The 20435-nt window shown below is 42.6% G+C and overlaps 1 protein-coding gene across 6 annotated transcripts in view; it reads right to left on the reverse strand.

Annotated features, from left to right (window-relative positions):
- TUB (TUB bipartite transcription factor) overlaps positions 1-20435 on the reverse strand; it is a 122347-nt gene that overhangs the window by 37037 nt on the left and 64875 nt on the right. For all 6 annotated transcript variants that reach the window (XM_070763792.1, XM_070763806.1, XM_070763784.1 and 3 more), the window contains exons 2-3: positions 12729-12780; positions 11723-11885 (exon numbers count right to left, since the gene is read on the reverse strand). In XM_070763792.1, coding sequence (XP_070619893.1) covers positions 11723-11885; positions 12729-12780 — 215 coding nt within the window. The remainder of the gene's footprint in view (positions 1-11722; positions 11886-12728; positions 12781-20435) is intronic.

A 20435-nucleotide genomic window follows, 5' to 3' on the forward strand; every position in this document is an offset into this window, starting at 1 on the left:
AACCAGAGAAGGACATTTTAGGAAAGGTAGAAAAGAAAGGGAAGTTACATGTGCGTGAAGCCACAGAGAAGCAAGTTAAGTATATTGTAAAATCATTTTCTCAAGTAATTAAATGGAAAAAGCAAAATACGGAATAAAGCAGAATAGGACAAAAAGGATGGAGTAATTTTTAATGTAATCCTTTATAGTTGGTTCTTACTTCTCTAGAGTCTAGACAAGGTCTATGGACTGAATTCAGACCTCCCATTTTTCCTTGGCTCATTGGATAATGTAAGATGTGGGTTTGATGTCCCTCTCAAGTAATGTTTGCTATCTTCTCCTTCATGAAGGAAACCATATTTTCTAGGATGATAGGAGAGCCACCATGCACTGCAAGGAATAATTCTGGCAATCACAGGCTATGCTCCACTGGAGAAAACATGGAAAGCTGAAACCCAACGACTCTTACAGGATCCCAAGGAACACTAATGTCTCAGGCATATCCTTAGAAACTAAAAATGGTATGAAAATCATATTTTTTAAAAAAGATAAAATAAGCTGAGAATGTAGGGTCATATCCTGATGAATGAGAAAAAATAGCAAGGGACTATATCACTACATTTTTCTTTTCTTCATAAATGATTCCATGATAGTCATTTAGTGAATGGACAAATTATTCCCATTTGCTGAGGATATGCAGAATACAGTTCCGAAAATTGCCAATACAGTGATCCCCCGCTCGTTGCGAGGGTTCCGTTCCAGGACCCCCCGCAACGAGCGGGTTTTCACGAAGTAGCGCTGCGGAAGTAAAAACACCATCTGCGCATGTGCAGATGGTGTTTTTAACTTCCGCAGCGCTAGCGAGGAGCCGAAGATTGGGGGCTCGCCCCCCCATCGCCCGTATCCAGCAGAAGCGGCGGGATTCAAAGTGCTGGGGTGGGGGGGTGGGGGGGTGTCCGTTCCGCGGCGGGGCTGGTAACGGGGGGGGGGAGCCGAGCCCAGCCCCGTGACATTCGCTTTCCTGCCGCCCGCAGCCGAGTGATCCTGGGCTCCTTCGCAACCTCGGAGAGCTTCCTGGGCATGAAAGCTCACGAAAACCAGGAAGCTCTCTGAGGTTGCGAAGGAGCCCACGATCACTCGGCTGCAGGCGGGAGGAAGGCGAATGCCACGGGGCTGGGCTCGGTTCCGTCCTCGGCTCCCCTCCTACCAGCCCCGCCGCGGAAGGCTCCATTCTGTTCCCTGAATGGAGACAGCCGGCCGCTCAATCGGGCCGGCAGGGAACAGAATGGAGCGTTCCGCGGCGGGGCTGCTAAGGGGGGGGGAGCCGAGCCCAGCCCCGTGACATTCGCTTTCCTGCCACCCGCAGCCGAGTGATCCTGGGCTCCTTCGCAACCTCGGAGAGCTTCCTGGGCATGAAAGCTCACGAAAACCAGGAAGCTCTCTGAGGTTGCGAAGGAGCCCACGATCACTCGGCTGCAGGCGGGAGGAAGGCGAATGCCACGGGGCTGGGTTCGGTTCCGTCCTCGGCTCCCCTCCTACCAGCCCCGCCGCGGAAGGCTCCATTCTGTTCCCTGAATGGAGACAGCCGGCCGCTCAATCGGGCCAGCAGGGAACAGAATGGAGCGTTCCGCGGCGGGGCTGCTAAGGGGGGGGGGAGCCGAGCCCAGCCCCGTGACATTCGCTTTCCTGCCACCCGCAGCCGAGTGATCCTGGGCTCCTTCGCAACCTCGGAGAGCTTCCTGGGCATGAAAGCTCACGAAAACCAGGAAGCTCTCTGAGGTTGCGAAGGAGCCCACGATTACTCGGCTGCAGGCGGGAGGAAGGCGAATGCCACGGGGCTGGGCTCGGTTCCGTCCTCGGCTCCCCTCCTACCAGCCCCGCCGCGGAAGGCTCCATTCTGTTCCCTGAATGGAGACAGCCGGCCGCTCAATCGGGCCGGCAGGGAACAGAATGGAGCGTTCCGCGGCGGGGCTGCTAAGGGGGGGGAGCCGAGCCCAGCCCCGTGACATTCGCTTTCCTGCCACCCGCAGCCGAGTGATCCTGGGCTCCTTCGCAACCTCGGAGAGCTTCCTGGGCATGAAAGCTCACGAAAACCAGGAAGCTCTCTGAGGTTGCGAAGGAGCCCACGATCACTCGGCTGCAGGCGGGAGGAAGGCGAATGCCACGGGGCTGGGCTCGGTTCCGTCCTCGGCTCCCCTCCTACCAGCCCCGCCGCGGAAGGCTCCATTCTGTTCCCTGAATGGAGACAGCCGGCCGCTCAATCGGGCCGGCAGGGAACAGAATGGAGCGTTCCGCGGCGGGGCTGCTTAGGGGGGGGAGCCGAGCCCAGCCCCGTGACATTCGCTTTCCTGCCACCCGCAGCCGAGTGATCCTGGGCTCCTTCGCAACCTCGGAGAGCTTCCTGGGCATGAAAGCTCACGAAAACCAGGAAGCTCTCTGAGGTTGCGAAGGAGCCCACGATCACTCGGCTGCAGGCGGGAGGAAGGCGAATGCCATGGGGCTGGGCTCGGTTCCGTCCTCCGCTCCCCTCCTACCAGCCCCGCCGCGGAAGGCTCCATTCTGTTCCCTGAATGGAGACAGCCGGCCGCTCAATCGGGCCGGCAGGGAACAGAATGGAGCGTTCCGCGGCGGGGCTGCTAAGGGGGGGGAGCCGAGCCCAGCCCCGTGACATTCGCTTTCCTGCCACCCGCAGCCGAGTGATCCTGGGCTCCTTCGCAACCTCGGAGAGCTTCCTGGGCATGAAAGCTCACGAAAACCAGGAAGCTCTCTGAGGTTGCGAAGGAGCCCACGATCACTCGGCTGCAGGCGGGAGGAAGGCGAATGCCACGGGGCTGGGCTCGGTTCCGTCCTTGGCTCCCCTCCTACCAGCCCCGCCGCGGAAGGCTCCATTCTGTTCCCTGAATCACTTTGAATCCAGCAGCTTCTGCTGGATACGGGCGGTGGGTGGGACGAGTGGTGAGGAAGCCAGGGGCTGTGGCAGCTCGCCCCCCCATCGCCCGTATCCAACAGAAGCGGCGGGATTCAAAGTGCTGGGGTGGGGGGGGTGTCCCGACAGCCCCCCACCCCAGCACTTTGAATCCAGCAGCTTCTGCTGGATACGGGCGGTGGGTGGGACGAGCGGTGCGGAAGCCAGGGGTGTGGCAGCTCGCCCCCCCATCGCCCGTATCCAGCAGAAGCGGCGGGATTCAAAGGGATTCAAGGCTAACTTCTGCGCTTGGCTTGAGGACTCAGCTGGGAAGCGGCACGGGTGTTTTAAAAGGTCTCCGCTGGCATGGGGGGCTTCCTACCACCCCCCCGAGCCCCCAACCCGGGTGTGGCCGGGCGAGCAGCGAGCAAATGGCGGGTGGCCGGGCGAACGGCGGGCGAACAGCGGGCGAGCGGGTGCTGGGGGGGCTTCTCCCCCTCTCGCCAGCAAGAGGGGGAAGACCCAGGGAAGCCGCCCAGCAGCTGATCTGCCCGGCGGGGAACACCATCTACGCATGGCCATAGGAAAAGGGCGCACATGCGCAGATGGTGTTTTTACTTCCGGGTTGAAAAATCGCGATGTAGCCCGTTCGCAATGGTCGGGGACGCAATAACCGGGGGATCACTGTATCCCTATTGGGCCAAACTTTTTGGCAGTTTTTTCTGTAAAATAAATGAATATCTCCCAGTTTTATAATATTGTCAGGGCTCCTCTTTTGAAGTGTCTCTCTGTGTGTGTATTTCAAAAATTTATGACAAAAAAGAGAAATAAATTATAAATTACGCTTTGCTATAACTTCTCATTGTATCAAAACCAAGGATATTGTATAATGGCACTTTAATATGCTAGGATTTAGCAGTTAACTTTAACACTGGCTTACTTCAAAAACGTTAAGTACATTTTCTTGTAATTATTAGTAACCAAACTATATTTAACAATGGTAAAAGGCCAAGAAGTGGCTGCATCCAGCTATTCCCTCATGGTTTACTGAACAAGCATCTTGTGAAGTTTCCGAACGACACCCTAATTGTTCTGGTTTCTGGTAGAACTTTAGCTATTAAAAATAACTCTTACTAAATGCAGTATTTCATAAACTAAGAAATTCCATTTTTATTCTCTTCACTTCCGTGTTCAAAATGCACTTCAGACTAGCACATTCCTTTTTTCCCATTATCTCTCTTAATTACATTCCACATACATAAGAAGAAGAAAAACTGCGGCATCACGAAGCTTAGTACCGGGAATAATACATGCATTAATGGGAATAAGGAGATCGCTGACCATTTCAATAGCTACTTCTGTTCAGTTTTCTCAAAAGACACCTTACAAGATAATACTATAGAGGGATATAGCATTGCTTCCAGCTGTACGGATTCAGCTCCAGTGATCTTAGAAGCCGATGTCTTAGAAGAACTTGAACAATTAAAGATAAATAAGGCAATGGGTCCAGATGGCATCCACCCCAGAGTTCTTACAGAACTCAGATCTGTCATTGCTACCCCCCTGACTGATTTGTTTAACCAATCCTTGTTAACAGGAGAAGTTCCTGAGGATTGGAGAATGGCCAGTGTTGTGCCTATTCACAAGAAGGGCAGTAGAGAAGAAGCTGGTAACTACAGGCCAGTTAGCTTGACATCAGTTGTAGTTAAAATGATGGAGACTCTACTCAAAAAGAGGATAAATCAGCACCTAAAAAACAATAACTTATTAGACCCAAATCAGCATGGCTTTACTGAAGGCAAATCATGTCAGACTAATCTCATTGATTTCTTTGACTATGTCACAAAGGTGTTGGATGAAGGTGGTGCCGTGGATATTGCCTACCTGGACTTCAGCAAAGCCTTTGATACGGTTCCACATAAAGAGCTGATAGATAAATTAGTGAAGATTGGACTTAATCCCTGGATAGTTCAATGGATTTGCAGCTGGCTGAAGCGTAGACATCAGAGAGTTATTGTTAATGGCGAGTATTCCGAGCAGAGTCAGGTTACAAGCGGTGTGCCACAAGGATCTGTTCTGGGTCCTATTCTTTTTAATATATTTGTGAGTGACATAGGGGAAGGTTTGGTAGGGAAGGTTTGCCTATTTGCCGATGACTCCAAAGTGTGCAATAGGGTTGATATTCCTGGAGGCATCTGTAATATGGTAAATGATTTAGCTTTACTAGATAAATGGTCTAAGCAATGGAAACTGCAGTTTAATGTTTCCAAATGTAAAATAATGCACTTGGGGAAAAGGAATCCTCAATCTGAGTATTGTATTGGCAGTTCAGTGTTGGCAAATACTTCAAAAGAAAAGGATTTAGGGGTAGTGATTTCTGACAGTCTCAAAATGGGTGAACAGTGCAGTCAGGCGGTAGGGAAAGCAAGTAGGATGCTTGGCTGCATAGCTAGAGGTATAACAAGCAGGAAGAGGGAGATTATGATCCCACTATATAGAATGCTGGTGAGACCACATTTGGAATACTGTGTTCAGTTCTGGAGACCTCACCTACAAAAAGATATTGACAAAATTGAACGGGTCCAAAGACGGGCTACAAGAATGGTGGAAGGTCTTAAGCATAAAACGTATCAGGAAAGACTTCATGAACTCAATCTGTATAGTCTGGAGGACAGAAGGAAAAGGGGGGACATGATCGAAACATTTAAATATATTAAAGGGTTAAATAAGGTCCAGGAGGGAAGTGTTTTTAATAGGAAAGTGAACACAAGAACAAGGGGACACAATCTGAAGTTAGTTGGGGGAAAGATCAAAAGCAACATGAGAAAATATTATTTTACTGAAAGAGTAGTAGATCCTTGGAACAAACTTCCAGCAGATGTGGTAGATAAATCCACAGTAACTGAATTTAAACATGCCTGGGATAAACATATATCCATCCTAAGATAAAATACAGAAAATAGTATAAGGGCAGACTAGATGGACCATGAGGTCTTTTTCTGCCGTCAGACTTCTATGTTTCTATGTTTCTACATTCCTTCCAGCCTCCCCTGTCTCCCAAGATTTATGTACCCACAGCATGATTCAAAAACAGCAGGAATGACTGTAAAATAACACAGAATGAACTTGCTTGCTCCGGAGCTGAACGGAAACACATTTCATTTTAGCACTACAACATTGAAACTCCACCCTTCTTCCCCAGTATTTAACCCATTCCTCCCCTTAATATATTTTTCCTAACACCTGTTCCTTGCGTTTTTGGACCCTTCTGAATTGAGGATTGACCCAGCCAATGTCTGTTTCTTCCTCACTAGATTCTGGATTCATAGCAACATCCTGTGGCTGGACTCCCACCTGTTCTAATACCTGCAACCCAGGGCCTACTACTAATTCATAAACACTATCTGTATTAGAGTCCTCAAGCTCTTCATCATCCTCCAACTGACCAGGAGTATGTACAACACTAATTGCCACATCTGATAATTCAAACTGATGTTATAGGTGTTTTCTTTCTCCATATTCCAAAATTGAACCTGGTGAATACTAACAAATTTCAAATATTCATTAAAGGATATAGTCTGAAGACTGCTTTTTATGTGTTGCTACTCTGCTTATTTTAAGACATAACACAACTTTTTATAACTGCTCCTAGTTTTCCTATTATATCAGTAATTGGAGACTTCAATTAGCATTTAGCATTAAGCTATTACTGTGAACAGCAGTTTGAGGAATTAATGTTAAAGAGAAAGAATAACTTCAAAGGTTATTAAACCTTAGGTTTTCAAATTTATGTCAGCAAGAACATGAACAATCTATGTGTCCTTTTATGATCCAAAATGGATCTTAGACTTGTTATATCTGTCTGTCTGTCTGTCTGTCCTACCTACCTACCTACCTACCTACCTACCTACTTACCTAAAAGGATGTATGTATGTTCCAGCATAACTCTGGAACAGCTCAAGCAATTTCAACCAAACTTGGTACATAGATGACTTATCCTCTGGATGCTTTGAGGGTAAGACACCCCGTGTGTGTGTGTGTGTGTGTGTGTGTGTGTGTGTGTGTGTGTGTGTTCCAGCATTAACTCAACAAGTAGGCATCTGCAGGACCGGGGTGGGAAGAGGTAAGGAAATGATCAAACTTCCATGATTATGTCATGATGAAACATGTGGAGTACAATGTCGTTTACCTTCTTAGCATTTCTCCTGCATGTTTGGATCCTCCACCTATTCTTGCATTGTTCTTGTTCTTGCCTAACTTCGACAGCAAAGCCATCAATATTAATGCAATGGTGTCTTTTGTTTATTAGCTGGCTTGTCACAGAGCCTGACATGGATTAGGGTTGAGAGGGAATGTCTGGCCAAGGCTACACAGCTGGCTTCTATATCTAAAGTAGACAAAAACCTGACCTCTCTACTCCTAATTCAGTACCTAAACATAACAATGAATAATAAAGAAATTTAGGGATCTGCTTCATCCTGTGAGTGTTTTATCTTGAAAAAGATTTAACCTTTTTTTTCATAGCTATTTGAATGCTGCCAAATATGTGCTGTACTGCATTGCTCCAACTAATAGTGTTTCAGCACATATCTCAACAAAACCTTGTATTCAGTATCCGTAAATAAATTAAAAGTGTATCTGAAATTTCCCCTATTTTCTCTTTAAAACTATTCATTGTATAAGTTCAAATAGAATCTAAGACAAAAATAGATTTTAAAGAAGTCTATCTTCCTGACCACAGAATGAACCACTATTAGACCACAATTGTTTGTGATAAGATGGAAAGAGTATGTTATTCACAGATAGCAATCACAGCTATTGCAACAGAGAAAAGTGGAAATAAGGCAGGAACCATTGTAGAAACAGAATGCAGAGTTCTATATAAATAGTTCAATTCACGAAAATGACTTCTTGTATAAGCATCTGTAACTTGGGTTTATCTAAAGTGCCCTTTCACTCTGAATTGGCCTTACCAAAGTAGCAAAACCAATTCTGTCATCTTCTAGATGAGGGATCTCCAACCTATGACCCATGGGCTACCTCTGGCCTTGGGAAGGTTCCTTCCAGTGTACCAGCTCCTCCCATGTGCTGTGCTCAGATCCTTTCCAAACCACAAAGGGAGAGAAAGAAATTTACTACTGTTTGGAAAAGAACGTAGGATTTTCTTGGTTTCTCTGATAGAGGAATGGGGGATGGTTGACAACTAGCCAAAGCTTTGCTGGACAAAGAAGGGGAAGCATCTTTTCCTTTAAAATTTACATTTGCTTTGAGCCAACTGGAAGGTTGCTTCCTTTGTTGGGTATGAGTGATCCATTGGATTGTTTCTCCTGACACACACAAAAAGAAAGCCCCATCCATACTAGCTCAGGGTCGGCCGGCCAAGGAAGCTGGCTGAAGGATCACCCATTGTATATCATCCTAGCCCAGTGATGGCAAACCTTTATTTCCTTGGGTGCTGAAAGAGCATGGACGTGCATGCACGAGTTCCCACACTCATAATTCAATGCCTGGGCAGGGCGAAAATAGCTTCTCCCATCCCCCGGAGGCCCTCTGGTGGCTGGAAACGGCCTGTTTCCCAACTTCTGGTGGGCCTAGTAGGCTCATGTTTCACCCTCCCCAGGCTCCAATGGCTTCCATGGAGCTGGGGAAGGTTAAAAATGCCCTGCCCCATCCCCCAGGAGGCTCTCTGGGGCCTCTGTGTGACCCAAAAATCAGCTGGTCGGCACACACATGTATGTTGGACCTGAGCTAGGGCAACGGCTCATGTACCAGCAGATATGGCTCTGTGTGCCACCTGTGGCACCCATGCCATAGGTTCGCCATCACTGTCATAGCCTCTAGATGAGAATGGCTCCCACTTCCATGACTTTCCAGAAGCAGATAAAAAACTGGCTCTAATGTTAGTATTAGCTTGAATATATTAATGTAACATTTTGTATTATTTGTTACTACTGTGGTATTCTTTTACTATATTGAAACATTTATCAATGAACACTGAATTGAAGTTTCAATTCAATTCTTCAACTGAACAGGCAGCCTTCATTGCCAATGCAACAATAGCAAATATACAATAATATACAATAAAGTAGATTTACAATAAAAGTGCTTTAATCAAATTAAATATTAGTATCTGTTTGCTACCTGCAGTCTCCTGTGACTGTATTAATCCCCTATCCTAATGTTTCTCTCTTACTAATACAGTGGTACCTCAAGATACGAACCCCTCGTCTTACGAACAACTCGTGATACGAACCCGGGGTTCAGAAAAATTTTGCCTCTTCTTACGAACTTTTTTCGAGTTACAAACCGGCGTTCGGAGACTGCTGGGAAGTCGCGCGGCTGTTTTAAAAGGTGACAGCCGGGCGGCGGGGCTTCCCAGAAACCTCCCGAACGCCGGTTCGTAACTTGAACAAAGTTCGTAAGAAGAGGCAAAATTTTTCTGAACCCCGGGTTCGGTTCGGGAGGTTGCTGGGAAGCCCCGCAGCCCGGCTGTCACCTTTTAAAACAGCCGCGCCGCTTCCCAGCTGTCTCCCGAAGCTGAACACGGAAGTTTGGCTTTGGCGTTCGGCTTCAGGAGACAGCTGGGAAGCGGCGCGGCTGTTTTAAAAGGTCACAGCCGGCCTGGGGGGCTTGCCAGCACCCCCCCGAACGGGGTGCTGGGAAGCCCCCCAGGCCGGCTGTCACCTTTTAAAACAGCCGCACGGCTTCCCAGCAGTCGCCGAAAGCCGTTTTTTTGCGGGGGGGTTTTTGGTTGCACGGATTAATTGACTTTACATTGTTTCCTATGGGAAACAATGTTTCGTCTTACGAACCTTTCGTCTTACGAACCTCCTCCTTGCACCCATTAAGTTCATATCATGAGGTATTACTGTATCATGTACATAAACATTGTTATATCTTTGTATACTACCAATTCGTACTTGACTAAATAAATAAATAAAATAAATTTGCTTAATTAATAAATTTATATAATTATTATGAATATTCTACTCTGCAAAATAAAAATGCCATTTCTAGTTCAATCTTATATAACACGCCTAACCAGAAGCAAGCCCCAAATTGAGTTCATTGTGATTTCTGGCAGGTCAACAGAGAGAAAATTCTAGACTAATGATATAGCTTTTGAGAGTTCCTGTGGCCCAGTTTGTAACAAGCCAAAGACATTTTGAATTGACATTTCTTAATTTAGAAATCCCTCAGTACAATGAAATACAACGCATAGTGTGGAAAGTAGTTTTCTTCCATGAAACTACTTATCCAAAGATACCCATCTGCTGATAGCTGGTGAAATTAAAGGCACACAATGCAATATCTGCTGACAAAAGGATACCCCTTAATTTGAGGAACAAAAATTACTTCTACGCATTTCGCTTTGCTAATATATTCTGAGTGAATTTTGGCAAGCTCCAAGGGAGCTAATTATTTGACAGTTTAAAAGCCATTCTTCTGAACAGGTGGCTTTAAATCAGAATATAGAAATGATGGAGGGAAGCAACTTTCAGGACTAATTAATGAGACTGCCAGATAAATAGCAAGAAACTCACATATTGCTAGATTTCAGTTCCAAGTAGTATTATATTGTCAGATCCAAGAATGACACCAAGAGATACTTCTGAGTAGTTTATTGTTGTTTGCCTGTAGACAGAAATCTTGCCAGACTAAAGTACTTAACTGTGTAACTATTAGATATACCCTGTAAATATATCTATTATATGGATTATATGTGGTGCAGGCCGCTATCTACTAAGCCTACACAATTTATAAACTGTCTGCATTAAGGAAAGACCCACAAAACAAAAGTGGATTTTTGGTTATTGCTTTCTATTAGGTTACAGACTGTCTTCTTCTCCTTTTTTTCTTCTGTCTTTCCTAACATTGCAGCTTTCTCTAGAGAGCTTGGCATAATATATCTGAAGTAAAATAATTTGAGCCTGGTCAATTTATATCTCGGGTGAGAACTCTGAATTGATTTGTTCAATGATCTGCTTGTTTGTTTTCGACTAGGCTACAGCTTATTAATAAAAGCAACAGCCGTTGTTCCCTGAGACAATCTGAGGCAAAAGGTGGAAGGGAGAGAATCTCTATGAGACGGACAGTTTGCATAAATAAAACATGATTTATGCTGAGTAAATTAGTACAGAATCCAATTACCCTTTGCTGAGCAGGGTATGAATTTATATGAATTCATTCTGAACTGCATATATAAATGATGAGGCCCGCGTGAGGCAGCAATGCTTCATGGAGCTGCCTCAACTTAGATCAAAGGGATGATTTGATCTGTGGCAAGATGATCCACCTCAGCAGCACTCATCAAAGAAAGGTACTTTCTTTCAGATGGCTGCTTTTCCAAAACTGCTGGAAGGGGTTGTCTTTGACCTGTGAAGATTATATAAAGGCCTTCCAAAAGTACCAAGCACCTCAATGTTTCATAAAACCAACTCAAAGCTCACTTTGACTGAGGCTTTGAACAGACTGGTAATATCTTCAGTGCCGTTATCACCCTGCTTATGTATCTTTTATTTGTGCAACAGCCAATCATTTGGCAGTTTAAAAAAAAACACCCTAATATATATTTAAATCAATTAAAGTTGAACATAACTAGTATGTATGCCGTCCTGAGTTTTCGGAGAGGGGCGGCATACAAATCTAATAAATTATTATTATTATTATTATTATTATTATTATTATTATTATTATTATTATTTATTATTATTATTAACTTTGTGTTAAGTTAAAATGTACTCTTATTTTTCTAAAACTAATTGGTTATCAGAGGTATTTATTGGTGTAACATATCTTGCCAGTCCACAAAACAATGTACGATAAATTGGTGTATACCATGATAGATAGCGCTGCTGTTACTATTGAGGTAAGACTCAACCAGTGGTGCTTGTTCTTCGGACTGTTTCATTCTACGGGTCCTCGTGCGGCTATCTACATTGGACTGAACCATCATTGGTTCCTGACGCTTCTTCTTCTGCTTCTGTTCTAGCAATGCTCTCTGCAAAGAATACAAAAAAGGACAAAAAAATTAATTCAAATACCACAGCAGGATGAAAACTGCGAATATAAAGTTTTCTATGTATTTAGTTGATATATTGAAACAAATTATCCTATTTGATTGTAAAGCTGTCAAAGCATCGTCACTTTTGCTAATCTCTGTGTGAAAATAAATACTACTTACAGTATTAAAAGAAAATAACTGAAAGCTAGTTATTTCAAATAAAAATAAAAACAGGAAGCACCTCAGAACTATGTACTGTATAGGACTGTCCTCCATTACCCATTCTCAGCCATCTTGGTCATGGTTGTCCCAAATGTGCTTTTTCTAGTAGGCAACTGGACTTTCTTGTTTTTTCTTTTGAAGGCATTTTTCTTTAGGACAATCATGATCTGGATGATTGAGAATCTCTACAGACCTTTAGCTATAGAATTTGGGATGAATACCCTTTGAATGGTGTGGGAATAGGGATGGGTTTCCAGAGGAAAAATTGCAGACTATAGGAACCAGGAGCACTACTCATGCGACCCTGAGGACACAGATAAACCTCCAGGTGCTTCAATGACCCTCAAAAAGGATGCAAATGACCATCGATCTGCAAGGAATATAAACCCTTCCCTTCTCCACTATCCTGTCAGAGCTGAAGAAGCTTTTTGGATGGGAAGCAAAACATCTTCAAAAGAAAAAACAAGAAAGTCCAGTTGCATTCTCAAAGCACCTTTGAGACAGCCATGACCTGATGACTGAGACTTTTAAATATATTTTCCTTATATTAGACAAGTCCAGTTACCTAAGTTCTATTTTTCAACCTGAAAAAGCACAAGCAACATTTTAAAAACTCACCTGTCTGTCAAGCTTTTGTTGTCGCAGATTGCTGCTCTCATCATCTAAAACACTGCCAAGATAAATATTTTAAAAAACATAAATTATTAATCTACTCATAGAAGAAATTGTGCTATTTTTCAATAAACACACAGATTTATATTTTATAATATCTCATAATAGTCAGTCCCATATACAATTGATTAGATGGGTCCTCCGATTCTTCCTAGCCAAGTTCCAGGATAGAAAAGACTGATTTATAAAAACTATGTGCATTGTATATCAGTTTGATTCGTATGATTATCTTATCTTCAGTTTGAGGAGCTTTATAAAACAGCTCTCAGCTTCAAAGTGATTTGGATTATGTATCGTCTTAGTTTTTCCCTTCATGTAACAATTTCTCACTACATCACCAGGCTCATCTATATACAAGCCTGACATCACTGCCATAAGAGAATACTTCAATAAAATAAATAAGCAGAATAGAATAGAGTAGAATAGTTGCAGAATTCCAAATCAGATTATCAACTTCCTCATTAAAAGTGGGAATTAATCATGTAAATTGTGACTAGATGTGTTAGATCTCTACCCGATTCGAATATTTTACAATTTATTGAAAGAAACATGAAGAAATTTAAGATAAACACACTTGGGGAAAGGTGGCAGCAAGATCCACAATTCCTAATAATAAAGGCGCATTTGATTTAAATCAAGTCAATTTAAAACACAATTTAAATCACTAGTATAAAGGTTTGATAGAAAACAACTTGATTTAAATCATAATTTTTAAAGAGCAACCATCAACTCTGTCCCACAGCAGGTCCTCCTTTGATGGGACGGCTGGTGATGTGACAGTGACACAACAGTGACACAATAAGGTGAGGGAATTGTCAGGCAGCATGGAAGTGGATGCACGCTCAAAGCAGCTGCCATGATGGATCTGAAATAACAGCTGCTCTTTAAATGTAAGGTCTCATTCTTGCTGGTACCAATAGATAGAATATTTTAAATTATTATTTGCAAACAAAATGAAGATTTCCTATTTAGCTTGCAGAGCTTGGATTCATTGAATGAGTTTACCAAAAATGTTAATATTGCAGAGTATACAGCCTCATGCTATATAATTAGGCTTCATTTCATGCTGAATAAACTAAATTATTAATGTATCTTAAATACCTTAAAAACTATCTTTAGATAGATTTTTACTCCCAAAACATTTTATTAACATTTGATATTTTAAAAAATCCTATTTACCTGAAAAAAAATCCTACTTAAATACAAAACCCCCAATTTATTTTATTTTATTTTATTTTTAAAAAATAATCATCTATTTTTATCCACCTTGCTATTTTAGGCACAAAGCCAACTGCATTTTAGTCCTATCTTAGGCACCAAGCCAACTCACTTTTTCCTAGCCCTAGAATGGAATTCATAGCAAGGAAACTACTTGCTAAGAAAACTGCAGGTAAGGTTTTGAGGAAAAGCCTATTCATAGATCTCTCACCTCCCACTTGCTTTGGAGTAATCATTTTGTTAGAGGTTGCTGGTACTTTCTGCCTGTGCAATGTGAGTTTTAGTGCATCACCAGGTTTTGCATGATTAATGGGGATGCTTTCATGCTGACATTTAATATCACAATCGGAGACCTAAATCAATGATGGCGAACTTTTTTCCCTCAGGGGCTGAAAGTATGTGTGTGTGTGCGTGCTATCATATGTGCGCACATGCCCAAACCCATAATTTAATGCCACCCTGCCCACTGTGCATTTGTGCGCTCCCCACACTGCCCGACCCCCATGCATGTGTGCACAACCCCCTCTCCATTTCTTGACTTCTGGTGGGCCCAGTAGACCTGTTTTTTGCCCTCCCCAGGCTCCAAAGGCTTTCTTGCAGCCTGAGGAAGGTGGAAGGTGTCAACAGACTCAAACTCAACCCGGATAAAACGGAGTGGCTGTGGGTTCTGCCTCCCAAGGACAATTGCATTTGTCCATCCATAACCCTGGGAGGGGGGAATCATTAACGCCCTCAGAGAGGGTCCGCAACTTGGGCGTCCTCCTCGATCCACAGCTCACATTAGAGAACCATCTTTCAGCTGTGGCGAGGGGGGCATTTGCCCAGGTTCGCCTGGTGCACCAGTTGCGGCCCTACCTGGATCAGGACTCACTGCTCACAGTCACTCATGCCCTCATCACGTCAAGATTCGACTACTGTAACGCTCTCTACATGGGGCTACCTTTGAAAAGTGTTCGGAAACTTCAGATCATGCAGAATGCAGCTGCGAGAGCAGTCATGGGCTTCCCTAGGTATGCCCATGTTACACCAACACTCCGCAGTCTGCATTGGTTGCCAATCAATTTCCGGTCACAATTCAAAATGTTGGTTATGATCTATAAAGCCCTTCATGGCATCGGACCAGAATATCTCTGGGACCGCCTTCTGCCGCACGAATCCCAGTGACCGATTAGGTCCCACAGAGTTGGCCTTCTCCGGGTCCCGTCGACTAAATAATGTCATTTGGCGGGTCCCAGGGGAAGAGCCTTCTCTGTGGCGGCCCCAACCCTCTGGAACCAGCTCCCCCCTGAGATTAGAACTGCCCCCACCCTCCTTGCTTTTTGTAAACTCCTTAAAACCCACCTCTGTCGTTAGGCATGGGGGAACTGATATAACTTCCCCATGCCTATATTGTTTATGTATGGTATGTTGGGTGCATGTTTTTTAAAATTATGGGTTTTTAGTTTTAATTATTAGATTTGTATTCTACATTGTTTTTTTCTATTACTGTTGTGAGCCACCCCAAGTCTACGGAGAGGGGCGGCATACAAATTTAATAAATAAATAAATAAATAAATGCCTTCCAGAGGCTGAAAATACCCTCATAGAGTCTCCGCGCAAGCAGAAAAATCAGCTGGCCAGCCTGCACGTGTGCTGGAGCTGAGCTAGGGTAACAACTCGTGTGCTGGCAGATATGGCTCCACCTGCCATCACTAGCATGCGTGCCATAGGTTCAACATCATGGCTCTAAATGATTGAATCAAATCAAATAATAAATCAAATGTTATTGACATTTTCTGTTCGGAAACTCCAATCTATTTACTATGCTATCAAATTTTGTAGCTAGTGCTAGACACCTTACATAACAAAGTTGATATAACTCACTTTTCAAAGAACAAATCCACCTTGCTAAATATCTTACAAGTTTTAAAATAATTTCCTTTAAAAGATCATCTGTTCATTTAAAGTTTATATCCTGCAGAAACCATAGCAGTGAAAATGAAATTAAAATTTGGCCTGGGTGCATTTATATGATTTTAATACAGGCACTCCTTGACTTGTTTAGCAACTGCTCAAAGTTAAGACAATGTTGAAAAAAGTGGCTTTCAACTAGATCTCACACTTAAAACCATCACAGCAGCCTCACAGTCATTTGAGCATGATCCGGGCATTTGGCAACCGGCTCACACTTACAACAATTGCAGCTTCCTGAAGTCATGTGACCATAGCTGTGACTTTCTCAATTATCTCCTGACAAGCAAAGTGAGAAAGCCAGCAGGGAAGGTCACAAATCATAGCCAACTGTTGTCTTGCTTAAGTATTAGTGATTCATTTAATGACCATAGCAAAAAAACCAGGATCATAAAATTGGGGGCAATCATATGATGCCTAATGACCACACCATGTAACAATGAATTTCCCAATCCCAATTCTGCTGAGAACTACCATTAGGGCAATCTATGTAGGAATAGTTCAGTCATTCCATCTGAACTGGTGAGTAATAATTTATTCCACGTATGGACTCTTTCATGCAGGTCATCCCTGGTTTAACATCTCATTGACAGGAAGTTTATTATTTTAAGGTTCCATGTTTCTTATCCTAAGACAGGAGCCATGGCACATCTTAGAAATCTTTTACAAGACTTTTTTGCTCCTTTATCAGCATTCGAATGATATTTGGTAGTTACAGATGGGTGTGAGGAAATCTCCCAGCGATGCAACATGACCTAGAAACACTGGCTGAATTTAGAACTCCAAGGAATCACCTGTGAGAAACAGGAAACGGTACAGAAACCGCTACTAAGCATATTTTAATTTTAAGGAGAAATTGGGTGGTTATTTACCATTCCTTTTTCAGGAATGAGTACCATAAAAAGAAACAAACATAAAACCTTACAGGTGATTCAAATTCTCAAGTGAAGAACAAGATCGATGCCACATTTTAAACTGGAACACCACTTCATCATTGCTTCATTAGGATCTAGAAACTGCACATTTGAGTCAAGACACAGCAGTAATAATGTCTAGCCAAACTCTTAACTGAGAAGAAAAGCTATTACACAACTGTTTAAAAGTATATATATATATTTAAAACAATAATAAAATTAGTTACTAGATATTGTCTTACTATAAAATTATTACTACCATAAAATTCGCTGGATAACTCAATGAATATTAAGACTAATAGAGAACATGTTGTGAGCCGCCCCGAGTCCTCAGAGAGAGGCAGCATACAAATCCAATAAATAAATAAATATTTGTAGCTCCAAGTTGTAGTGAGGAGTCCCTGATGCTCTATGAGCTTTGTTGTTTTCTTGCAGATATTTCATTACAGATGTTTCATTATCCAAAGTACATATTGTCATCTGCAGTTGTTTTTTGGGAGATGTTTCATTAGATTAAATTAGATTGGGATTACATTAGGGTTAGATTAGATTAGATTATTATTAGAGTTGGAAAGGACCCTGTAAATCATCTAGTCCAATGCCGGCTCAAGCAGGGGTCCCTACACCATTTCGGATAAATGGCAGACCAATCTCCCTTTGAAAGTCACAAGTGCTGGAGCTCTCACAACCTCCATAGGCAAGCTGTTCCACTGGTTGATCGCTCTCACCATCAGAAAGTTCCTCCTTATTTTCAGGTTGAATCTCTTCTTGATCAGTTTCTACCCATTATTCCTTTATTCATTACCCAAAGTAGATAACATATTCAAGCAAACAAGCTGAGAAAGCATAAAGGACTCCTCAACATTAAGACTTTTCTGTTTTGGCCTCTATTCCACAGACATGGAATACTCATGTAAGACACTATACGGCCAAGGGATAGCCATGTAAAAAGACTACTATACGGTCATCTATACTTCAACTACAGGTATCCGTGGGAAGAATGAGGAAGAAAATAATGGGATATGATTAACAACAGGGTGATTTACACATTTGTGTCTGACACTGGAAAGCAATTATGAAAAATGGGATATGCATCACATCACTGTGCACATAATTTTTTTCAAAGTCATGGTCAGTTCCAGAGGTTTTTGAGTCTGACCAAGAGTTTTCCTGTTATCTTCAGTTCTAGATCTCTAAACAGTTCTAGATTTTGTAGTTTTGTAATTGTCTGAGTCTAAAGCTGATCATAGCATATGCGCACCATGCTGTAAACTTGGAAAACTAACGCATACCTCCCCTGATTGGAATCTACCCTATGAAAAATGTATGGTTTGATTTATTCCATAGATTAATTGGCTATATTGCTAGCAGCATAAAGCACTTCTAAGAGAAGAAAAATCAGATTTTTATCAGAAATATGCTATGCTTTTTCAAAGAAACTTATACATGCATGCATGTCCTCTGTGTATATGTCAGGTTCTTTGAAGTACTGGAACATAATTTATTTGAAAATAAAACATCCATCTACATTGGATACAGCTTACAGTTGCTTTATTCCATATTTTTAACATTTGACTTCAATAGAACTTTATTCCCAGAAGTAAATAATATATATATATGTGAATGTGCATAAAAGTCCTTTAATAAATGCCCAACAAGCAGAGAAAGATAAATGGCGCTTATGTGACAAGTACAATGCAGGGAGTATGTCCATTTCATGTTGCTATTTTTTAAATCCTTTTTCACTTCACTGTAAATTTCAGACGAGAGTTTGAAATAGAGTACTTCACACTAAACACTTGAGTATTCAAAGCCAAACCTGGTTTTGGAGAACAGCTCTAAATCTATACAGAAGTCAACGCTTTAGACAGCAAATGATTTTGAAACATGGGAGTCAATATTGGAACGTCAAACAATGTCAAGACAGTTTACTACTGTACCAAGACTTCTGGGAGAAATCCTTTGCTGTAAAAATATATGTGCAGTATATATTTACTGCAGTAAATAGGAGTGAGCAAACTTTAGGGAATGTGGTCAGGAAGATTTTTCATTCTTTTTCCATAACACTTAATAATTATTTACTGGCCATCTCCCTCACAGAGAAATTTCAGAGGAAGATTTGTAATCTTCCTCTGTAATCTTCCTCTGAAATGTACAACAGTTCATTTAGTGACGGTTCAAATTTACAATGCCACTGAAAAAAGTGACCAATGACCATTTTTCACACTTACAACCATTGCAGCATTCCCAGGGTCAAAATCCAGAGGCTTGGCAACTAACTCATATTCATGACCATTGCTGTTTCCTGCGTTCTCCTTTTTCAAGATATTCCTTTTATATCTATAAATTTCAAATGGGAATTTCTCATTAAAACCTGCCCTGTGGGCAAGACTTCACTGTTGTACAGCTATAATTTTATTTTATATCTGGCACAAGATATATTAAATTCTTCATTTCTGGGGTTTGGACAAGAAAGTTCAAAGCACCTTCCTTTCTACATTCCCTACAGATGAGTTGAAGGGAGAGGCTTGTGGAAGATGTATGGATCAAGCCAAAGCCTAACACCATATGGGAGAGGTCCTTGGAACAGCAGCTAAAACTCTCTAGCTAGAAAGATGAAGGTATGTGAAGAGGTCCAGCCTAGGAGTGAAATGCTACCGGTTCAGGCCAGTTTGGGCATACCAGTAGTGGCAGCCACTGGTGGTTTGCTGAACTGGTAGCGATTGCTGGCTGGCCACGTCACCTAACTGGTCCGCCATTCGCTCGCCCTGCGAGCAGATGTCCCAGGGCTCTCAGCCACCTGCTGCCACTGCTGTTCCTCTTGCCTCCCTCCCCAGTCCGCAGAGCCTGCTCTCTGGCCCTATCCTGGCCAGCCTGATGATGTCAAGCTGGAGCGCTGGCAGTCCAACACGGTGCGCCTGTGCAACAGCCCATGGACATCTCCTTGCTGTCCCGGAGCAGTGGCACCACTGCCGCTGCCACTCTCAGGCTCAGCCCCATAGCAGCAGAAAGGGGTTTTTTTTTTTGAAATATATTTTTATTGATTTTTATAAAATGGTTACATAAAAAACAAACATAAAACAGTGCACAGTGCATGTGCCCATCACCTAACAGACAAAAAAAAACCCCATCACCACCACTACCCATTACAAGGGGTTCAAAATTTACTAATTTGTTTATATATATTTCCTTGGCTCTACCTTGCATTAGATATTACTAAAAGAGTGATTGCAGTTTATTTTTCACATTTACATCACAGATTCTACTCAACATATAACCTTTCACCTTATTCCATTGTGCCATCAGCTTCTCCAGTTTGTTTTCATCAAAATTGTTTAATCTTATTTCCATAATTTCAAAATGTATGTGATCCACCATGTACCAGTACCAATTCTGTAATGTCCATTTTATAGACTCTTTCCAACCCAATACCACTACTGCTTGAGCACTTTCCAATGCTGCGGTTTTTATTTCTTTGAATTCTCCTAGTTCTCTTTGTTTAATTAAAATCGCTATTTCTTTTGTAATTGTCCAATTAATATTTAACATTGTATTAATTTCGTTCTGCACT

This window comes from Erythrolamprus reginae, chromosome 1, assembly GCF_031021105.1.
Source record: "Erythrolamprus reginae isolate rEryReg1 chromosome 1, rEryReg1.hap1, whole genome shotgun sequence".
In the NCBI taxonomy this organism is placed as follows: domain Eukaryota; kingdom Metazoa; phylum Chordata; class Lepidosauria; order Squamata; family Dipsadidae; genus Erythrolamprus; species Erythrolamprus reginae.